General features: G+C 44.1%; 2 protein-coding genes across 4 annotated transcripts; both read left to right on the top strand.

The window, feature by feature from the left end:
• The first annotated feature begins 305 nt into the window (after positions 1 to 305).
• On the top strand, positions 306 to 6,548 carry rbm4.1 (RNA binding motif protein 4.1). Its single transcript, XM_061030988.1, has 3 exons — positions 306 to 407; positions 1,918 to 2,341; positions 2,996 to 6,548. The coding sequence occupies exons 2-3, from the start codon at positions 1,936 to 1,938 to the stop codon at positions 3,835 to 3,837; spliced, it is 1,248 nt and encodes a 415-aa protein (XP_060886971.1). The 5' UTR covers positions 306 to 407; positions 1,918 to 1,935; the 3' UTR covers positions 3,838 to 6,548.
• Positions 6,549 to 7,790: 1,242 nt separating this feature from the next.
• On the top strand, positions 7,791 to 19,126 carry sf1 (splicing factor 1). 3 transcript variants are annotated; one of them, XM_061031958.1, is made up of 12 exons: positions 7,791 to 8,200; positions 9,018 to 9,149; positions 11,658 to 11,733; positions 14,781 to 14,933; positions 15,235 to 15,324; positions 15,422 to 15,605; positions 15,723 to 15,838; positions 16,476 to 16,583; positions 16,668 to 16,863; positions 16,953 to 17,175; positions 17,319 to 17,483; positions 18,018 to 19,126. In XM_061031958.1, the coding sequence occupies exons 1-12, from the start codon at positions 7,951 to 7,953 to the stop codon at positions 18,347 to 18,349; spliced, it is 2,025 nt and encodes a 674-aa protein (XP_060887941.1). In that variant the 5' UTR covers positions 7,791 to 7,950; the 3' UTR covers positions 18,350 to 19,126. The 3 variants fall into 3 exon arrangements, with proteins under 3 accessions (XP_060887941.1, XP_060887940.1, XP_060887942.1); XM_061031957.1 differs by having other exon boundaries at positions 16,950 to 17,175; XM_061031959.1 differs by lacking the exon at positions 11,658 to 11,733 and having other exon boundaries at positions 8,028 to 8,200; positions 16,950 to 17,175.
• The last annotated feature ends 1,026 nt before the right edge of the window (positions 19,127 to 20,152 follow it).

Genomic DNA, 20,152 nt, shown 5'->3' with positions numbered 1-20,152 from the left:
ACACACCATAGACTGTAAATACTACACACCATAGACTAAATACTACACACCATAGACTGTAAACACTACACACCATAGACTGTAAATACTACACACCATAGACTGTAAATACTACACACCATAGACTGTAAATACTACACACCATAGACTGTAAACACTACACACCATAGACTAAATACTACACACCATAGACTGTAAACACTACACACCATAGACTGTAAACACTACACACCATAGACTAAATACTACACACCATAGACTAAATACTACACACTCCAGTCCGGTAGGTGGCGGGAATGCACCGTTAAGCTGTTTTGCAAACCGCCAATTAAATCCATCGCAGAAGAAGAAGCGAGGGGACGCATCCCGGTGTTCATCATTTCATACTAAGGTTGCAGCTTTTCGAGGTAATAATTCACGCTCTACTTTATCTGCATTTACCAAAAGACGCCATTATAACAAAACCAGCCCTTTCATCCGGGTTATCTCCGTCTGAATCAAAGTGACGTCATGTCAAACTGGATGTGAATGCTAAGCTAATATTAAGACGGACAAGCTAACGGCGTGCTACGTGTTTAGATTACTGAAAAACGTGGAAACGCTTGTTACGTAACTTCGCCACAGACACAGCAACCTCACGGTGATCTAAACTGATGAGTTTTAATGGCACAGTTCCGATAAAAGCAGCTAGTGTAGCTAATGTTAGCTGCTGAAGCTAATCATGACGCGCAGCATGTAAGAGAGAGAGAGAGAGAGAGAGAGTGAGAGAGTGTGTGTGTGTGTGTGTGTGTGTGTGTGTGTGTGTGTGTGTGTGTGTGTGTGTGTGTGTGTGTGTGTTGCACAGAGATGCTAGCCACTGCTTGGGGCCCCAGACGAGTAAGGGGCCCCCGAAGGCTGACAAACTTAAACTGCAAAATGGGCCAATTTCAGAATGACAGTAGGAAACCTCCCTAATGGGGCCCCTCTCATGTAATATTCCTGTGAGAAAGTGAAACTGAAGGACATCTGTCTGGGAGTGAAAGAGGACGAGCATCGGGGTACTGGTAGATATAATAGAGGTTGGAGGGGCCCCCAATAAATATTTGCCCAAGGCCCCAACAGACTCGACCACACTGCTTCTGCATGTTTTTATGAAGTAATTAATGGATGAAAACCAACACAAAACTTCTTAACAGTAGCCACAGAGAAACCTCTTATTTCTGCAGACACACTTCAACATATTCAGTGCGCTGTGTGTCTCTTTATTGATCCCCCATTTGAGGAAATTAACACAAAAGCTCGAAAGACAACAACAATAACAGTGTAAACAATTTGAAATATGAACTAGAGGAAGAAGGAAATACTTAAAACATATGGCAATAATAATAACAGTATTCACATCTATTATTTTGTTACACATTATTTTCATGAAACCAAAACAAACTTCTGTTTGGCCACGCCTCCTCCAGAGACACACCTCCAACCCCCCTGCACTCTTTTTGCACGAAGGAGTTATCTAGTGATGCGCACCATAATTAAGCGCAAGCGGTGGACAAAATGGTCCTCTGCTCGAGCTGCAATCTCCTGTGTCCTGCATTGTTGTGTTAGCATGCTAATGTTAGCGCTCTTTAGTTAGCTCGTAGCTTCACATTGCACATAAATTGACACAATGACGGTGATCTAAAAACTCTTACTAACATCTAAATAATCAGTGAGTATGTTCTTCTTCTTCTCTCTAGTTCTTGACTAAAACAGTTTTTATACACAAGGGGAGGAGCCGGCCATCCCGTCCATGTAAACACGGCTCTGACAACAACACAGCCAGTGGGACTCGAGCTTCTCACTCATTGTAGACAGTCATGACTCAGAGACACATTTACACAGGAGAGACTGGATTAATGATATATTTATTTGTGACAAGTTCCTCTCCTCTTTCAGTGACCTGAACGCTCCAAAATGGTGAAAATATTCATCGGGAACTTGGCCCAGGAAACCACATCAGATGAACTTCGCTCTCTCTTCTCCCAGTATGGGAAGATCGCAGAATGCACTATTGTCAAGAACTTTGGCTTCGTGCACATGGACGACAAAGCGGAGGCAGAAGAAGCCATCAGTAACCTCCATCATTACGAGCTCAACGGTCAGCCAATGAATGTAGAGCTGAGCCGAGGCAAGTCGCGAGGATCGGCTAAACTACACGTGGGGAACATCGCCTGCACCAACCAGGAGCTGAGGGCCAAGTTTGAGGAGTTTGGAGCTGTGTTGGAGTGTGACATAGTCAAGAACTACGCTTTTGTTCACATGGAGCGAATGGAGGACGCCATGGAGGTCATTAGTCAGTTAGACAACACAGCGTTTAAAGGTGAACTTTCAGGCATTTACCTTCAAGATACTGTATCAAGAATATTAAATTCTGAACTTGTGAATTGACGGGTAAGTTTTGGATCCATTGCAGGTAAGTAGACGGAGACTGAGAGGTAACAGTAAGATGAAGACAGTAAGGCAGCCATGGTTACTTTAAAGCTGGTATCCGTAATCTGGTCGGTAAGTAAAGTCTGCGCAGCGTTTGAAGTTATGAACAATATTTGAATTCTTTAAACCCAAGCCCAGCAGCAAAGGGTAACCGCCACCAAATAGGATGCACATTAATCTTTAATTCGTGTTTGATCATTTATGCAGTAATTGTTTTGTCTGCACACTCTAACCTGATAGCTACTAATTATCATGTAAGCGGTCAAATTACGTCTTCTTGCATGTTTAAAATGAGTTGGCATCAACCTGCGTCCTTTGCAGGATAAATTGAACACTACACGAGCGCCACTTTCTGGAGAGAAACATGCGGAAAGTTACGGATTTCAGCTTTAATGAATATTTTGAAGTTATGCTTTCTTGCTATTTTGGGCTGTTTAGAAGACTGGTTCTGTTAGGAAACGTTTTTGTTCAAAGCACGAAATGTGACAGATATGATTTGGAATCAATGCGGGTATCAGTCCTTATTGAGTCTTTTCTTTTAAAGGCAAACTGATGAGCGTGAAGCTTTCGACTAGCCGCCTGCGTACTGCGCCGGGAATGGGAGACAGATCGGGTTGTTATCGTTGCGGGCAGGAAGGCCACTGGTCCAAAGAGTGCCCTCTAGACCAAAATGGCTACCACAGAAACGGCTCAGAGCCAAACTCTGATGGATACGATGCCTCGAGATTCGGCGGGCGTGGTCGCAGCAGGGGTTATCATCCGGACTTCAGCGTCGAGCCAGATTACGGCGCAGGCTACGCTCCTGTTCATGGTTTTCCACGGGGTGCTGCTCACAGCAGCGCCATGGCAGGGTACAGAAGGAGCACGGGCTACGAGAGTGCAATGAGATACGGGCCGCCCCCGGGTTACGGCATTAGCGCTGGTGCTGACCATAGCATGGCTCGGATGTACGGCAGCGAAGCAGCTTACAGGACTAACAGCTCATTCTATGGCGCGGTACCTCCCTATCCCATGCGGCGGTCGCCCTACGAGGAACGGGATCCGTACGGTGTCGTGGACTACTACGAGAAGTACAGGGCCAGTTATTATGAAGATCGTCGCGCTGTTCCCATGCCTCCTCCTACAACCTCCTCCACGGGTTTAACGAGGGAGCGTCTGCCCCCCTCTAGCCACGACCTTTACGAGTGTCCTCCCTTCCCTCCTCCACCAGCCCCCGTCTCCTCATATTACCCACGTGAGCGGAGTCCGATTCGGAGAGTCCCTGCCGAGGCAGATGGATACACATACGAGCGCTCGCGCCTTTCCCCGGTGGCCGCCCTACAGAGAAGTTCTACCTACGAGGTTCCGCGGGATCAGGGTGCTGAACGGGCACGATATGCTTACTGATTCTTGTCCCATGAAATCTGGGGAGAGCTTGGTGACTTCTAGTGGGGGGTAGGGTAGCCGAAGTGCCATTGGCATCAAACATTATATCTCATTGGTAGGATTAGCGGTACCAGTCAGATCTCTGCATGTAAAGCGTGTGGGCTGTAAGAACTTAGCTTAAAAATCCAAACCGCTACTGAGTAGTCATTCCAGGTTCAAATAAAAAATGCAGTAAGTCCTTAAAAGCTTTTGTCTTCTTTCTGTGTTGTTGTGCAGCTCTGAGAGAGTCTCGCCTTATTTTAGATGTTAATTCTTTTATCGAGGACCTTCTTGACGAGTGTAGTTACGTGTTTATTAGGAAGACTTAGTTTGTAGAAACCAGTTACGTTAGTGCATGTCTCGAGGTGTTTTCAGACTATACAGCAGATTTCTCCACACATAAAGACAATGCAAACATACAGGATTGTACTTTGTGAAACATATCGGGAACACGTCGTTTGCCAAGTTGAAGAAGTTTAACTAAATTGAGAAATTAGCGTGAAGCTGTTTTGCAAACGTCTTTGAAGTTCTGAGCTCCTCATGTCCTGAGATTGACCAAACCTCTCTTAAAAGAAGTTGTTTGCTTGACGTCTTGCAGACAGAATTGACATCCAGACTTTTGACAAATCTGCATCTTGATGTTGTTTTTCTTCGTTATTTTCTCTTTATTGCATTTAAACCTGCAGAATCTGTTTGTTTTGGGTTCATAGCGCTTTAATAAGACAGATTCAAGCCGAGTTTTGACCTGCAAGGAAGGGTGCCAAAGTTTTCCGATACTTCTATACTTTCTGAAACAACGTTTTAGAACTATTCGCTATTTAATGATCAACGGCATCGAAGTGCCAAAGATCTTGAGTAGTGTTGTAGTCAAGACCATGCTAACTGAGACCAAGACGTACCCGAGACCAGATTGCTCCGAGACCGAGACAAGACCAAGACCATAAATATCTCTGAAAAATCATCATCTTGGGTGCCACTCACCCGTAACACCGGGAAGGTTGAGGCAGTATTCCTTCTAATCACAGTTATGGTGGAAAAATAGATCAGTGGTGATCTTGACCGGTCTTGATTTAAAACCCACAGTCCGCCTGGTCTGAGACCGAGACCTTCATAAAGTGGTCTCTCGAGACCAAGACTGATTTCAAGTACTACAATAGTAATCTTCAGTCATAGCATGCAGCAGTTTGTCTGCAAGAAGTCAACAAGTATTGGATGCCTCAGACTTCTGTTTTTGTTGCCGTGGTAACACAACAGGCGTCGATATTGTTTAATTTTGACAAGAATCACAAATTGAGTTTTTAAATTCTGGTATCGTGACGACCCTACGTGCTCGATAGCGGAGAGATACGGAGAAGGTTACTTAAAGTGTTATGAACCCAAACAGGACTTCAGATTGCCGCTGTATGTGAAAGGGCAAATATTTGGTAGTTGTGTTGAAAACCGTGAACAAACATAAGTGATCCTTTTGGTCAAACTTGCGTTAGAAAACAGATGAAAAATTGCTACACTTTCAGTTGAAATACACTTCAAGGGTTACAATTTCCTTAGCAGTATGTCATGTATTGATCTGTGCATTTAAGTGTTTTTTTTTACAACTTTAAACCAGGCGTTTTCAGACTGAGGGGTTCAGGTTCGTTTTTGAGGTCACACGACCGCTGGAATAGCCAGCGGGTGGTTGGTATACTCGCATTACATATTGCAACACGGAGGATTGCTTGGTCGTAGCCGTTGGTTTGTTTTGCCTCGTGGTAGTTCAAAAGAAGACTTCTTTCTGAAGCAGTCGGACTTCATCGCTGGCCTCTTTTATTTGTGTTTCGGTCCAGGCTACCAAGCTTTTGTAGGAGTTTGAAAGCTCCCATATCGTCCTCATGTTCTCCTTTCATGTCGTCAGTCTGTGAAACCTTTAGAGCAGCTTTATATGATCTTATTGATCTGATACTGGAGTCAGTAAAAACCCTCATTTCAGCCTTTCAGCTGCTGTACTTTAAGCCCCCCCCCCTCCCCATGTGCCCACTCTCTTCTGATTGGCCAGCTCTCTGGAAGCCTTCCTGGGGAGAACAGAACGCTGCAGGGCTGCCAGGGGAGGGCTGCTCTCCAGGTCTGGGAGAAGAGAGTCTATGTAAGAGGTTTCAGTGGTTTACGTAAAGGCTTGAAGCCATCTGATGAAATTCTTGGTTTCATATCGGGAACTATGGCGTGATTTACAGAACAAGTCGTTCAGCGCCCTCTGCAGACTCATCCTGGGATTACACCAACATATGTTTACCTCATGATCTGAAGCTTTGACCACGTTTAGTTTGATCATCCAGCATTGTAACTCTATATGAGAGTTTTAAAATCCCATTTCTTGCCGGTTGAACCCCTGGTCTGAAAACGCTTTTGTTACATGTTGCATTATGTGAAGCTAAAATTGTAGAAAACTGTGCGCTTCATCGTCTCCTCTGTTTAACCTGTGAACTGTCGCTCTTTTACCAAATATGGATCTGCACAGTAGTAAAAAAAACCACATGGTTTCCTTTCTGTGACTGGGTATCAAACCTTTTGTGAAATTATTTTTCTGACGGTGCATCCTGATCATGTTGTTTTTGTGATATTTGACACATCAGTTAAGAAAATTCACTTTCATTGTTGTAATAAGTGTGAAGTTTCATATTAAACAATTTAGTTTCATGATTAAAATGACCTCTGATGCCTTTCGTGTACGTCTTGATTTTCTAACCATTTCAGTGACATTAAAATTCTGTGCGTCTTCAATCTGAGGAACGTGACCCGTGTCTTTGGATATACTGTCTCATTGAAGGCAAGAAAAATGTCACAATAGTCAATAAAAATACATGTGTGGGTAGCGCCGGTGACCAAGTGGTTGTGACGAGTTCCATTTGATCTCAGAAGTTGGCTTTTCCAAGATGCTAGTCCCATATGTCATCGGTAACGCCCCCTAAAGTTTGAACTCCAACTCGGCCACTTGGAGGATCTTCAGTATTAGAGCTCAAAATCCAACATGGCTGCTCCGTGCATACTAAATACTTTTTAATTTTAATGTTGTATACTTACTCATTAAGTAACTTTAAGTGGAAACAGAGAATAATGCCACAAATTTACCAGAATAGCCCTGTAGATTTTATTTATTTAATTTTACATACTCTTTTCACACACATGCACAAGCAGGACTGGGGACATGTTGGGGCGCTAGAGGGGTTTGGGATTTGGTGTATTGCTCAAGGGCACCTCTGCAGTCCTGGCACCCCCCCAACAACCAGACTAACTTCCATATTATGGTTCTGTATCTGGAATGAAATGTTGAATCTCCGGTTTCCAACCCAAGTCCCTACGGACTGAGCTACTGCCACGATTGAGCTAAAGGCCTTTTAAAACCATCCTGAGTACCTGGACCGGGATCGTACGGTGGTTTGAGGGATACCAGAAGCGCTCCTGTTGTCTCTCTTTCTAAAATAAATATACATATCTATGTTTTCTTGTCCTGTGAGTTTTGTACATCTATCATTGCACATGAGATTATTAAACAGATCTTTTTCCACATTATATCAATTCAGTGTTTTTACTGAGATAAATATTGCACATTGTTTGGCACATTGTTTTGCACTGTGGGGGAGTCAGCTGATGCTACTAGTCTCACAGCAGCTAGGAAGAAGCTGTTGTGGAACCGGACTGTGCAAATATATCATAAAAAATAAATAAATAGTTCCTTAATAATTAATATCTGCATTTCTGAGTGGGGAATTATGGGGACTATAAATGTGCTTTAATGGAAAAGCATCCGGTAGCTTTATAACAGGATTGATGGTCATTTCAGCCTATCAGCTTGAAGGATGAGGATAACGACAGATTTTATTAAACCAATCATTTTAAGTGGGAGGGGCTTCGTTTGGCCAATAGGAATGCCTTCTTACTTCAGCGGATCAACCTACGGCCGGAATCGTCTCTTTGTGGATTTCTCGACGGCGCCATTTTGAGAAGTTTAACGTGTAAGGGGTATTTGTTGGGCACACTTTTATTGATTACGCTACATTTTGGTAAATTTATACATAAATTGCAGACGTTGAAAGGTGAGTAGGCCATAGGAGTACACCGAAAATGGCAACGGGAGCAAATGCAACTCCGTTAGGGAAGTTGCACCCCAGCATCGGCGCTAAACGAGGATTTGATGCGGGGCCTGGTGCGGGAAACGGGCTGATGCCGACACCGGGGCCGCCTGCCTCCTTCCCGGCTCTGCAAGTATTTCAGCCCCCAATGCCGACCGCCGCTTTCCCGCAGTTCAGTCCGGCGGCAGGGTTTGCTGCCCCGCTCCCACAGCAACAACTACCGTCGGTCGTGTCCGGACCAGGTGAGTGACCTGAGCGGCCGGTGGTAATCGTTATACCCGTTTGGAGGTAGCAGCGGCTAACGAGCTAACGATGCTAAAGATGCTAATGTGGCTAATCATCACGAAATGGAGACAACCTGTGTTATTGAGGGGCTAACTTTAACTAACCGCGGTTACTTTTGTTACATCTTTACTGTTAATATAACAAACACATCGTAGAGGTAACGTCACTCGACACGTATGAACACAAACAATACATTTAAAATGTATTATTAGTAAGGTACCGATATTTGTGTTTATGATAATGCTGTATGAATGAAATTAAAAACTGATGAACAACATCAGCTGAACCCTCTTAGAGCAGAGGTTATCAAACTTTTCATCTCGGGACCCTCAACATCAGAGACCAGGGTCCCCCGATGTCCCTGCAGCGGGTTAAGGCGGTTAACGTCGCACACTGATGATGTAATGAAAACAAAAGAAAACACCAGCCGTAAAACCATAAATCTGGTTATTTATTATAACTAAGACTAGAAGCAGAACACAAGTAATCTCCATGTTTAGACTTTTTCACAGTGAACAAACTAAACTTACTAAACAGACACTCAGGTGTAAAGAGAAGCAGACACCTGTATTTTAACATCTTCAGTTCACTTAATGGTGTGGTTTTATTTGAAATTGAACTACTTTAATGTCTGTATTATCACAATAATTGATCAAATATACATTAAAAAACCACTGTGCTTCTTTTTTTCTTTTTTTAAGACAGAGGTTTTCATTTATTCCAAACCTACAGCCAACATGGACTTTTTTAATGTGTTTCTGTTTCTCTCTGTAGATTTTGGCTCGAAGAAACAAAGGAAGAAGAGTCGCTGGAGCAGCGAGACGCCCGATCAGAAGACGGTCATTCCGGGCATGCCCACTGTCATTCCCCCCGGCCTGACCCGGGACCAAGAGAGAGCCTATATAGGTAAATATTAAATCAGTACCTGCTTTTAATTCATCTTGCTATTTAAATTACAAATGCAGTTATGTTGAATTATGTGTCTCACATCTGTTTGAGGTTCTAGTTTTCTTACACATCACTGTAAATGTTATTTCCTGTTTTCTGAATTCCCAACAGTTAGAACTGTAAAAGGCACGAGACATGTTTCTGATTAAATTTAACCGTAACACTGACGTGTTACACATACTGGAAAAATGTCTAATTGTTCCAACTGTTGAGAGAAAGTAATTCTTCCTGATGATCATGGATGATTTTAATGTGATGTCAAATGTTAACTGGGCTCATTTCTCTTTTAATGGAAGTGAGATTTTTCTGTGGTCTTCTGGTTTGCATACCACTGACTGGGCAGCCATTAGCAAGACGAGTTGTAGCTAGATGATTAAACACCACTGCTTGCTGCTATTTGTCCCCAAGCTGCAGGTCACTGCTCACTGTCTTTGCCTGACCCCCCCCCCCCCCTCCCTACACACATCATCAGTATTGTTCTTGTGCATGGAGGCGTTTACCCATAATGTCCTAATATGCTGAAGTGTGCTGCTGTTTCTCCTGAGTGTGAGCAATGCTGCTTCAATGGCTTTCCAACATTTGACTATTCTCTTACTGGGCAATGCAAGATGTGAATCACTCTTTAATGTGCTTTGATTTTGGCCTATTTCAAAATAATCATATTTAACAAAGAAGCTTTTAACAGAGATGTTCTGATACCATCTGATCCGTCTTTAAACTGAGACGATCCTGTGAAGGCTTTTGTTTTGAAGGCTTTATTTCTGGGGAAACAAGTTGATTTTTTTTTTATAGGGGACTGACAAATATCTTTTTTCGAATCTAATTTTAGTGGCCGATATCAAATGATTTAAAAGCCCTTTTCAGACTGCTTTTTTGGCAAAAGTGCTGTAACTAAGCTCAGCTGTCATCACGTATTGATTCTGTGACGGTGTACTATTGGTGTCCCAGTCTATGAGGTCACACTGCGTTTCAGCGTTGCAGAAGCACGACACAACGAGAGCTCCACGTACACACATAGTCAGATATGTGCGCGCGCACACACAGCGCTCTGCTGCGTTTCCCCATGGGGTCACTTCGTCCCCCCATGACGCCTCCACGACATTCAGATTGAAGGAGAAATGTCACGGGGGTAAATATGGCGTCTTGAAACGACAGTCTGAACAGGGCTAACGTCTCTGTTCTTACAAATTGCATCTCATCGGCGTAACATTCGCTACAGCGTTGCAGGAGCTTGAGAGGTACGGCGTTTAAACGCACAGCAGGAGCTCCACATATACAAAGACAGTGCTGTTTCACCCGGCCTACCCCAACGTTACATGTTCTCGGTACGTTCCCTCCATTACTCCTCTGATGGAGGATCAGGGGCAGAACAGCTTCACCCCACCATTCCTCCTCTGTGTGTTACACGTTGCAGGCATAAATACCCCACCTTCAAATGGCAGCATGAAAACGGCAAGAGACGTTTCTCACGCTGGTATCGTAACAACTCTGAAAGCAAATTGAGTAAAATTAAGTTGTTAATCTGCTCTTCATAAGGCCAAACTAACAGATGTTTAATAACCAGAAATGCCTTCCAGCAGCAGTGTAGCACCAACATGCTGCCTTCACAGGCCCTCAGCGGGGTATTCTGAAGCAGATGAGTCCTTTTTCTGTCAATAACCGACATCGTTATTGATGTTTGATTCACTCATTGGTAATGGTTGTTGTTCTTTGGTATGTAAACGTTCATCTGTGCCCACCTCCCTTTGTCACACTTCTCGTTTCCTTTGCTCATTCAGTAGATAAAACCCAAAGAAGGGAAGCGTGTTTGAAAGTTCACAGGGCTTGTATTCATCTCTCTAATCCAGAGTAATCCTCTCGGTGACCAGTCAATCTCTGTGTTTGGGGGAGTTTCATTCCAACTTTCATAATGTGCATGGGATGATTGATTGATTTCTCCATTGCCTTCTAAATGTAAGACTTGTCTCTGTCTCACATCAGGCCCTCAGTGTTAAATCTGTGGAGTGCAAAGAGAGACTGTGATCACCTGAAACATACAGAACAAAGAGAGCCATCAGTGATTTTTAGACCCCATGTGTCCTTCAAATGCCGGAGCCCTTAAACTAAACCTGCAGCCGTACAACATCTAACTGAAACATGACGGGCTGGCATTTTGAGGAATCATGGTCTAGACATGAACTGATATGTTTCCATGTTTAATCATTGTGTGAGAAAAGGTTAGTCCTGTTTCTGTTAACGTAAACACCTCTGATCCTCAGTAAGTGGTCTCATGCTGTAGACTTTGACCAGATGTTTTATTTGGGTCTCACTTTATTTAACAGACTCACCCTTTTTTTGTGTGTCTTGAACTCAGTAATGTTTGAGTCGACGCTGCTCTCATGTGCAGAGCGTCGTCTCTCTGATGTTGTCATGATAACCACATTTCTCTCCATCCTTGTTTTTCTTTCCTAACCTGAATTCTTCCAGTCCAACTGCAGATCGAAGACCTGACTCGTAAACTGCGTACAGGAGACCTGGGAATCCCTGTTAACCCTGAGGACAGGTCGGAAAAAGATTAAACCCATGAACAGTAACACTTTCTCTACCTTTTGACTTTTTGGAAGACAAATGTTGATTTTCAGTTTATTTCTGTGTGTGTGCTTGTTAGCCCGAGCCTCAGAGTGCTGTAGTGTTAGCCTGCAGATGTAGCATTTAGCTAGCTCTCTCTTTAAAGAAGGGGCAGCACTGAGTCTAGAGTTAGACGACAGTTTCACTTCATTCACTTTAAATGTTTAAGTGTTCTTCCATTGCTAACGCTAGCTATAGAATGTGTGCTAGCTTTCTTGTTTATTGATATTTCTTTAAAGATATACATACTCTAAAGTAAAGGTGGGTTTGTTCAGTGTTTAAGCTGCATCGTGAGTTTAAAATCAGGCAGTGTTGGTTCATGTGTTGCAGCTTTCTGAACATCTAAAGTTTCTAGATGTTCATCATAAAATCTAAACAAATGCTGCACGGAGGGAATTCATCTAGGAGCAAGAAAAAGAAAACAAACACAGTTAGACCTGAACTTTTCCTCCTGAAAGTGGACATTTAAAATGTGTCTTTTTTTCATTTAGATCATGTTTTAATCATGTGTAAGGTTACGAAACACTGACATAAACATGACGTAGACATTGCACTTCTAATTGAAGGAGCATAAAAATAATGTATAACTTAATAATATTATTCCAAAGGAAGAATGAGTTTGAACTTTGTGCTGGCTTCAGGTACAAACAGGAAGTAGCAACAAATGTCAGCTTTTCAAATTAATTCAATCTGAATGTCTTCGAAGAGCCCGACCGTCTCTCTCGATCGACGCGTCAGTCCAATCATGGATATGTAAATCACGTCAGGGTCGGCTCGGTCCGCTCTCTAACTTCCTTTTTTTTTTAAAAATAAATTAATAACAGGGCTGGGTGATACTAAGAGTCATATCTGTTTTTTTTCTGTACCCATGTCTTAATCCATGTAATCTTCTTAATTGAATTTTTCTCAGTCCCCTGTTCTAAACAACAGTGGTTCTTTAGAACTCAAATAAAAGTTAAACCTAAAAGTTGTCTCAAATCTCCAACACGTAAGTGGATCTATCACCCGGCTCTTTTTAAAAACTCAGACCTGACTCGTTTTCTTTCTATCAGAAATGAATGTTGGATCTGACGTAAGACTAACGATGAGGTCGTAAAGCAGAGCAGGAGAGATGCACAGGGGTCAGTTATAGTTTAGATACTTCAGTTTCTGTCAGAAGAACCAAACATGTCGTCAGACGAGAGGTCAGTGGAGGTTTAGCCGTCAGGTTTGACTCGTCATGGTTTCACTCTGCCTGTTCTGTGTGTCTGATGTAGACTACTGAATGAATACATGAGTTCATATATGATGTATAGTCATGAAAGGTTTCCCTCTGATACAGGTCTGGGTCTGATCACCTGGTTCTCTTTATCTGTGATGTTTTATTTGTAGCTTGGATTATTTAGCGTCTGTTCATCTTTGAGATAGTTCAGATAATTTGGCTCTTTTAGACACAAACGTTGAACAGAAATGTCGACAAGTCGCACATTTGAACATTTAACCTGTGACAGTTTAGCTCAAAGCCTTCATGATAACATCAGTTACTATTTAAAAAGATTTGTTCTAGACATAAATGATTTGTGGCTGGTCACAGCTGTTTCTCCCCTCTATGTGGTTTTAAACGTTTCCACTCAGGGGGTCAGGGGGGCTTGTTCCAGCTTCCCCCCCCCCCCCCAAGACGAAAACATCCAGAATAGTTTTAGTTCTGGAAAAGCACTGGACAGCTTTTAGATCAGTTTCCACAAGGATCTTGCTGTGACTACTGTCAACATATATATATTGTTCAGTCCGTTCATCTTACCGTCTCTCTCAACTCATGGCCCTGACTCGTCTCCTGGTTTTGACCATATCAGCGATGCATCCAGAAACACAGTGACACGAGGAAGCAAGATGGCGGCGTACACTGTAGGCGAGGCAGAGACTGGACCAGACCCGGGCACAGACATGGTCAGCTGGCCACTACAGGATGTAATCAAGGCGGCGTCCGGACGGTTGAGAGGGCTCACTCCTTGTGATGTTAAATGAACTGACATAGTTGTTAAAGTTGCGTGGGAAGGCGAGTTTGAATGGACTGAACAACACGTATATAAAGACAGAAGTCATGGCGGATCGCCACGAGAGAAGTATCTCACCTTTCTTAGCTCGAGTCCCTGTCGTCTGTGTACAGTTTCTCTGAATAATCAGACATTTCCACAGCAACCAAAAGTTGATAAAGCTCTCCCCGACCTAATGTGACACAACCAATAAACCAGGGCTGTTTCAGGTTGTCACCGTTGGAAGATTTTAAGGAAAAACATTTTTTTTTTCTTCACATCACATGGATACAGATGTGGCTCTCTGCTGGGAGAGTGTAGGAAAAGGTGGATAATCTAATCTCAATTCCTTTTCTCTAACCCAAATTACCCCACATCAGCCTAACCCTTTTTCAAGCACAGAGCCTCCTTAACGCAGCGACACAGGTTTTCAGCATCCAAGGGGAGGTACGGACCTCTCCCTCCACGTCAACACCCAGCGACCCTCACAGCCAGCGTTGTGCTTAGGACTGGTTCTTTTTCTCACCTCACACTTTCCTCTCCTTTAGGCCAACAATCCTGTATGCAGGTTTAATTATGGCCATGTATCTTTTTTTATTCTGTGTGGTTGATGCCCCCCACCTGTGAATTGGGTTAATTACCACCAAACAGCATTGGTTGCCCCCTTTTTTTACCCTTAAATATACAAAAGAATGGACTCTAGCCTTTAAGATGTCAGTGCAGAGTTCATGCATAACTTTCTTTTTTCTCTTGCACTGGCCAGAAGTCTCTCAGTGAATCCAAATTTAACCATCGACTTTTTAAATTGAACCTTGTCAGCACCCTTTGCTTAAAAAGTCCCGCAGCGTTTTTGAAACTGTTCAAGTTTGAGTTAGCCGTAGGGAGCTTGTTTGAGTGTTGAAAGCAGAACTCCATTTCTAGAAAGGTATCCATGATGTCTTTCTTGTCTTTTGTCGTTGTCCGGTTTCAGGTCTCCGTCTCCGGAGCCAATCTACAACAGCGAGGGGAAGAGGTTAAACACCCGAGAGTACCGCACGCGGAAGAAGATCGAGGAGGAGCGTCACTCCCTCATCACAGAGATGGTCGGACTGAACCCTGACTTCAAGCCTCCTGCAGACTACAAGTATGACTTCTTCACTTGTTTATATGGGGGGGTTATCGTCTCTATTTACAACCTGACCCCCATCTTTTACATCCCTTTAGTTCTAAATGACTTCCAGTGTGAACACCAGAAATGCTTTAAAGGATGTTAAACGCTCTGTTAGGTGAAATAGCGTGTTCATATTTGCTGTGTTCCTGCAGTGGGAGAAGGCGGGTGGATGTCGGTCAATGTGCTTTAATGAAATATTAACAGATTCTTTCAGGAGGGTCAGTTAGATGTTCTTTGCTTACGGTAAATGCTCATCATGTTTTCTCTCCTGCAGACCTCCAGCCACCAGAGTCAACGACAAAGTGATGATCCCCCAGGATGAGTACCCTGAAATCAACTTTGTTGGTCTTCTGATCGGGCCGCGGTAAGTGACATAAACTATCAGTGTGCGTCTTGTTTTCCTCAGCCACGGCAGTTTAAAGTGAGTTTGAGTCTGACTCTGTTCTCGGCTGGTTTCTCAGAGGTAACACGCTGAAAAACATTGAGAAGGAGTGCTGTGCCAAGATTATGATCCGGGGGAAAGGTTCGGTGAAGGAGGGGAAGGTCGGCCGGAAAGATGGACAGATGCTTCCAGGAGAAGACGAGCCGCTGCACGCCCTCGTCACCGCCAACACCATGGAGAATGTCAAAAAGGCCGTGGAGCAGGTAAGATAACCTCCGCTGTTTTCATCCATCATATTTGTGCAGCTCCTCTTCATGCTTCAGTCACCTGGGCGTGTAAAGATGAACAGTTCAGTTACGGTGAGACATTTATGTCCACAGATTCGTAACATTCTGAAACAAGGCATCGAGACGCCTGAGGATCAGAACGACCTGAGAAAGATGCAGCTGAGGGAGCTCGCCAGACTCAACGGCACCCTGAGGGAGGACGACAACAGGTCAGTGTGACACAGAACCCTCTTAAGAACAACAGTAACTTTAGTGTTTAGTCCAGAAATTCATAATTTGTCCTTAATCTCCGCCAGAGCATCAGCACAGAAACTTTACTCTTTACTGTCTCAAAATGAACCTTCAGTGTTTGTGTTCTGGGTTTTTTCACTTTGAGCTGGATGTCCTCAGATGTCTCCTCTTCCTCATCTAACAAAGACAGAACCAGTAAAACATGATGTTTAAAATCTGTCTTTCACACTCTTTGGCAATGTTACATGAGCTGTAAACTGAGTTGTTGTTGACTTTGGCTCTGATTTTATAAGACGTCTGACAACCCTCATATGTTCATAGATATGGTCAAAGAGGACAATGACATTACTGTTGACAGTCTGAAGGTTTTACCAGAACATTGGTGATGACGGTTATATCCTGCAACCGCCTGCCTGGAATTCTCTAGAAATTTACAGACGTGCCTATGTGTTACTGACTAATTATTCAGATAACGCTTGTGAAACCTGATAAATATTGACCTGTCAGATCAGACTTGAGACTACTTTAGGCCTCTATGGGCGGTACAGCCTGAGGATGTAACGGTGTGAAGAAGGGGGTGAGAGCACCACTGAAACCTGATGTGTGTCTCTGCAGAATCCTTCGTCCGTGGCAGAACGCTGAACCTCGCAGCATCACCAACACGACCCTGTGCACCAAGTGTGGTGGAGCTGGACACATCTCCTCCGACTGCAAATACACCAGGTGATGATGAGGATCAGTGTGTGTACTCACAAAGCTGGAAGGTGTTTATTGTTCTTTAATTAACTTTCCTTTTCGTCCGTGCAGCACCTTCGCTGCCCACAGAGCGACGGGCGGCGAGCCCCCTCAGTCGGCTCAGGACAAAGCTCGTATGGACAAAGAGTATCTGTCCCTCATGGCCGAGCTGGGGGAGGCTCCGGTCCCTTCGTCTGGAGGAGGACACTCTGGAAACCAGGGAGGAGCACCCCGGTCCTCAGGACCCAACAGCAACCAGCCCCCACCGGTTAGTCCTGAGCACCCATGATCCCACAGTCCTGTTTGTGTCTGTGATGATTTCACATCCTGATTAACTGTCCTGTGTGTGTTCAGCAAAACCGCCCCCCCTGGATGAGCTCCGGGCCCACTGAGAACAGGAACTACCACAGCATGCATGGTGGACCGGGAGGTCACGGAGGACCTCACAGCTTCCCTCCCCCCATGCCAAACATGGGAGGCCCCCCAATGCCTCCAAACCCCAACGGCCTGCCTCCCCCCTGGATGCAGCCCCCTCCTCCTCCCATGGGCCAGGGACCAGGACCTCATGGACACCCCATGGGTAAGAGATTACTTTTCTAGACAGTTTTTAAAAGTCAACAGATGAACCTGTTTGAAATCATCTTAAAGTAGAAGTAGCTGAAAATAAAACCCTCACAGTAAATGTAAGACCCCAGAACTTCACTGTCATATTTTTGCTTTCAGGTCTTCTGCCGCCTCCGATGGGCATGATGCCTCCTCCCCCTCCTCCCCCCAGCAACCAGCCGCCTCCCCCTCCTTCTGGACCCCTGCCACCATGGCAACAGCAGGCTCCACCCCCACCTCCAACCAGCAGTATGGCAACCAGTACACCGCTGCCATGGCAACAGAGTAAGATCACACTATGCCAAAAAAAAAAACTGTCAACTACTGAATCTACTGACTGATCTGTGAAAAGGACACGGTGTACCGGAAAGGAAAGGACCCGTTTAGGCACATAATTTTTAGTTTTTACAATGCATTGTGGGATATCAAGCTTACTGCTTACCTTCATATTCTTATCTCTTTGACACTGAAATAGTTTGTTGTTCACTTTGAATACAGACGTGCGTGTCATGTGCTCTGCCCGGAGCTCGAGGCTCGGACTGACCATAAAGCGGAGTTTAATTCAGGAGACTTAAAAACGTTAAATGGTTTCATATCTTGTTTCTTCACCTGATAGAAATGCAGACTTACTGTAGCTCTCTTTCTGTACACATGAAAAGACAACGATGACCCTCTGTAGACAGTATTATATACGGGGGGCCGGATTTCTTTGCCGAGTCTGTTTGGAAGCCAAAGTTGATCATATTGGTAGACATGTTTGTGTCGGCTCTAATGGAGCATCAGAACATCAAAGTGACCGCTCTCCTTCTCCCCCTGCAGACACCACCACCACGTCCAGCCCTGGAACCGGCACCCTGCCCCCCTGGCAGCAGCCCCAGCAGACTGCAGCCTCCGGAGCTCAGCCCCCTCCACCCATGGGAACCCCCTCCATGGTGCCGCCTCCCCCTGGCGTCCAGCCCCCACTGCCCCCCGGAGCCCCTCCTCCTCCCCCTCCCCCTCCCCCGGGCTCAACAGGCATGATGTACGCGCCTCCGCCTCCCCCGCCTCCCATGGACCCTTCCAACTTTGTCACCATGATGGGGATGGGGGTGCCGGGCATGCCCCCCTTTGGCATGCCTCCTGCACCACCGCCCCCTCCCCCTCAGAATTAACCCCCCCCTGCAGAAGAATCGTCCTCCCATACGTGTGCTCACAGAAAACATATAACCAGTGCTTTATTTTTTAATGATCATCCATATGAGAGGCTGTCGGTTGAGTTTGTAAAGTAACTTAATCAGTTCTGTTTTTAAAATTCACACTCTGCGAACAAACGCGTCCTGATCACTGACGCAGTTCATCCTCCTACCTGTAAACTAAACAACTCATCAGATATCCAGCAGCGTCTAATTTCTGCTCATCGCTTCTTCACTCAAACGTTACGTTATTGGAGATAATATATTGGAACTTGTCTTGCATGGCCCATTAAAACACATCGCTCACAGATGATTCTCCCGTCATGTCCCCCGTGTCGGCTTAACGTTGAATAAGATTAATATTTTTGTAATAACGACGTGAAGTGTTTCTTAGTTCTGTCAGAAAATCTTTTTGTAGTTCTGTCTCTGATGTTTTCCAGAAGTTTCCAGGGTTTTTATTGTTTTGTTTTTTTCTTTAGTCTACTTGCCTGCGTCTCAGTCGTGACATTGAGTTTAAAAAGAGGGGGGGAGGGGGGTTTGATGCTTCTGACCCGCCTGCACTACTTGAATGCTAAACATCCGATGTATCTTTGTTTTCCGGACATGATATGACGCTGTGTGCAGTGTTTGTGTTGCTCTCTGCAAGGACAAAGACATGTTAGTTTTACTCTCTTTCTGGAATCGGTCTGTTGTGTTGAGTGTGAATGAATAGCTGTTGAAATCTTGCTTTGTTTCGCATTAAACTGATCCATTTCACCTTCGAGTGCAGACTGCTTTCTCCTTTCAGGGATGTGAAACCCTCTGTGTGTGTCCCAATGTTTGCCAAAAAATCTTTTTTTTTTTTCCTCCCCAGGCGAGGCCGTGCTGGCTGCTGCTTTCAAATGTTACATAAGCGGGTTTTGTCAAGGTTGTCCTCGGCCCCACAAACTCTCCAGGAAGTCTACGCTTAGAGGAGCTCTTCTGTATCAGACGCTTCAAGTCTCATGAAATGTAAAGCATTGCTAAAGTTTCTTATTTCTTATTTCCTCATTTCTGTCCAACGGGGGAGGGATCTACTGGTTCTAGAAAAGAATGGTGATTATGCGGAACAGTCCTACCTCTCAGTTGATTTACTCCCTCAGCAAATATTTCCCCTAATGAGTTTATGCTCTCTATCTGTAGTTAAAAGTCTTCTTCAACACGTTGTCATCTTCATTAGTGAATGATGGTCCCGTTTAGAGTGGGAGGGGGAGGTCAAGTCAGGTCACTTCAAACAAGAAACAATGGCACCAAGCAAATAGGCAGATTTTAATGGTAGCTTTGTTAACTCAATCACTAATACGTTAAAAATCACACAATCATGTTTAAAAGACAATTTCTAATGTCTAAAAAATATATATATTACAAATAAATGAAAGAAAGTGCAATCCGTTGCAAAAATTAAGTCATGAAAACAAATCCATTTGGCCGTTAAAATCAATTTAAGGTGTCCAACTTTTCAATTGTGCCGCCTTAACTGTTAAACTGAATAATTTCAGCAGCGTGGAGAGAATTAAACAACTATTAATGTGTACACATAGAGATTATGCACACATCCAAATGGTTGAGTACTGGGTGCTGGACAAAAAACATCCAAAGCAGAGAAAAGAAAACGTACCTGTTCATGTCTGAAGAAGGGCCAGGAGACATTTAATGTTAATTGGAGCAGTTTCTAGTGTGCAGACTTAGCCTTTCTCTGTCTTTAAATACACGGATAAACAGAAGTATAGAGCTCTCGTTTGGTACTCTTTAAAGGGATAAAAG

Source organism: Labrus mixtus, chromosome 23 (genome assembly GCF_963584025.1).
Source record: "Labrus mixtus chromosome 23, fLabMix1.1, whole genome shotgun sequence".
Classification (NCBI taxonomy): Eukaryota; Metazoa; Chordata; class Actinopteri; order Labriformes; family Labridae; genus Labrus; species Labrus mixtus.
The sequence above is the reverse complement of the archived record's forward strand: the minus strand, read 5'-3'. Positions and strand labels throughout refer to the sequence as shown.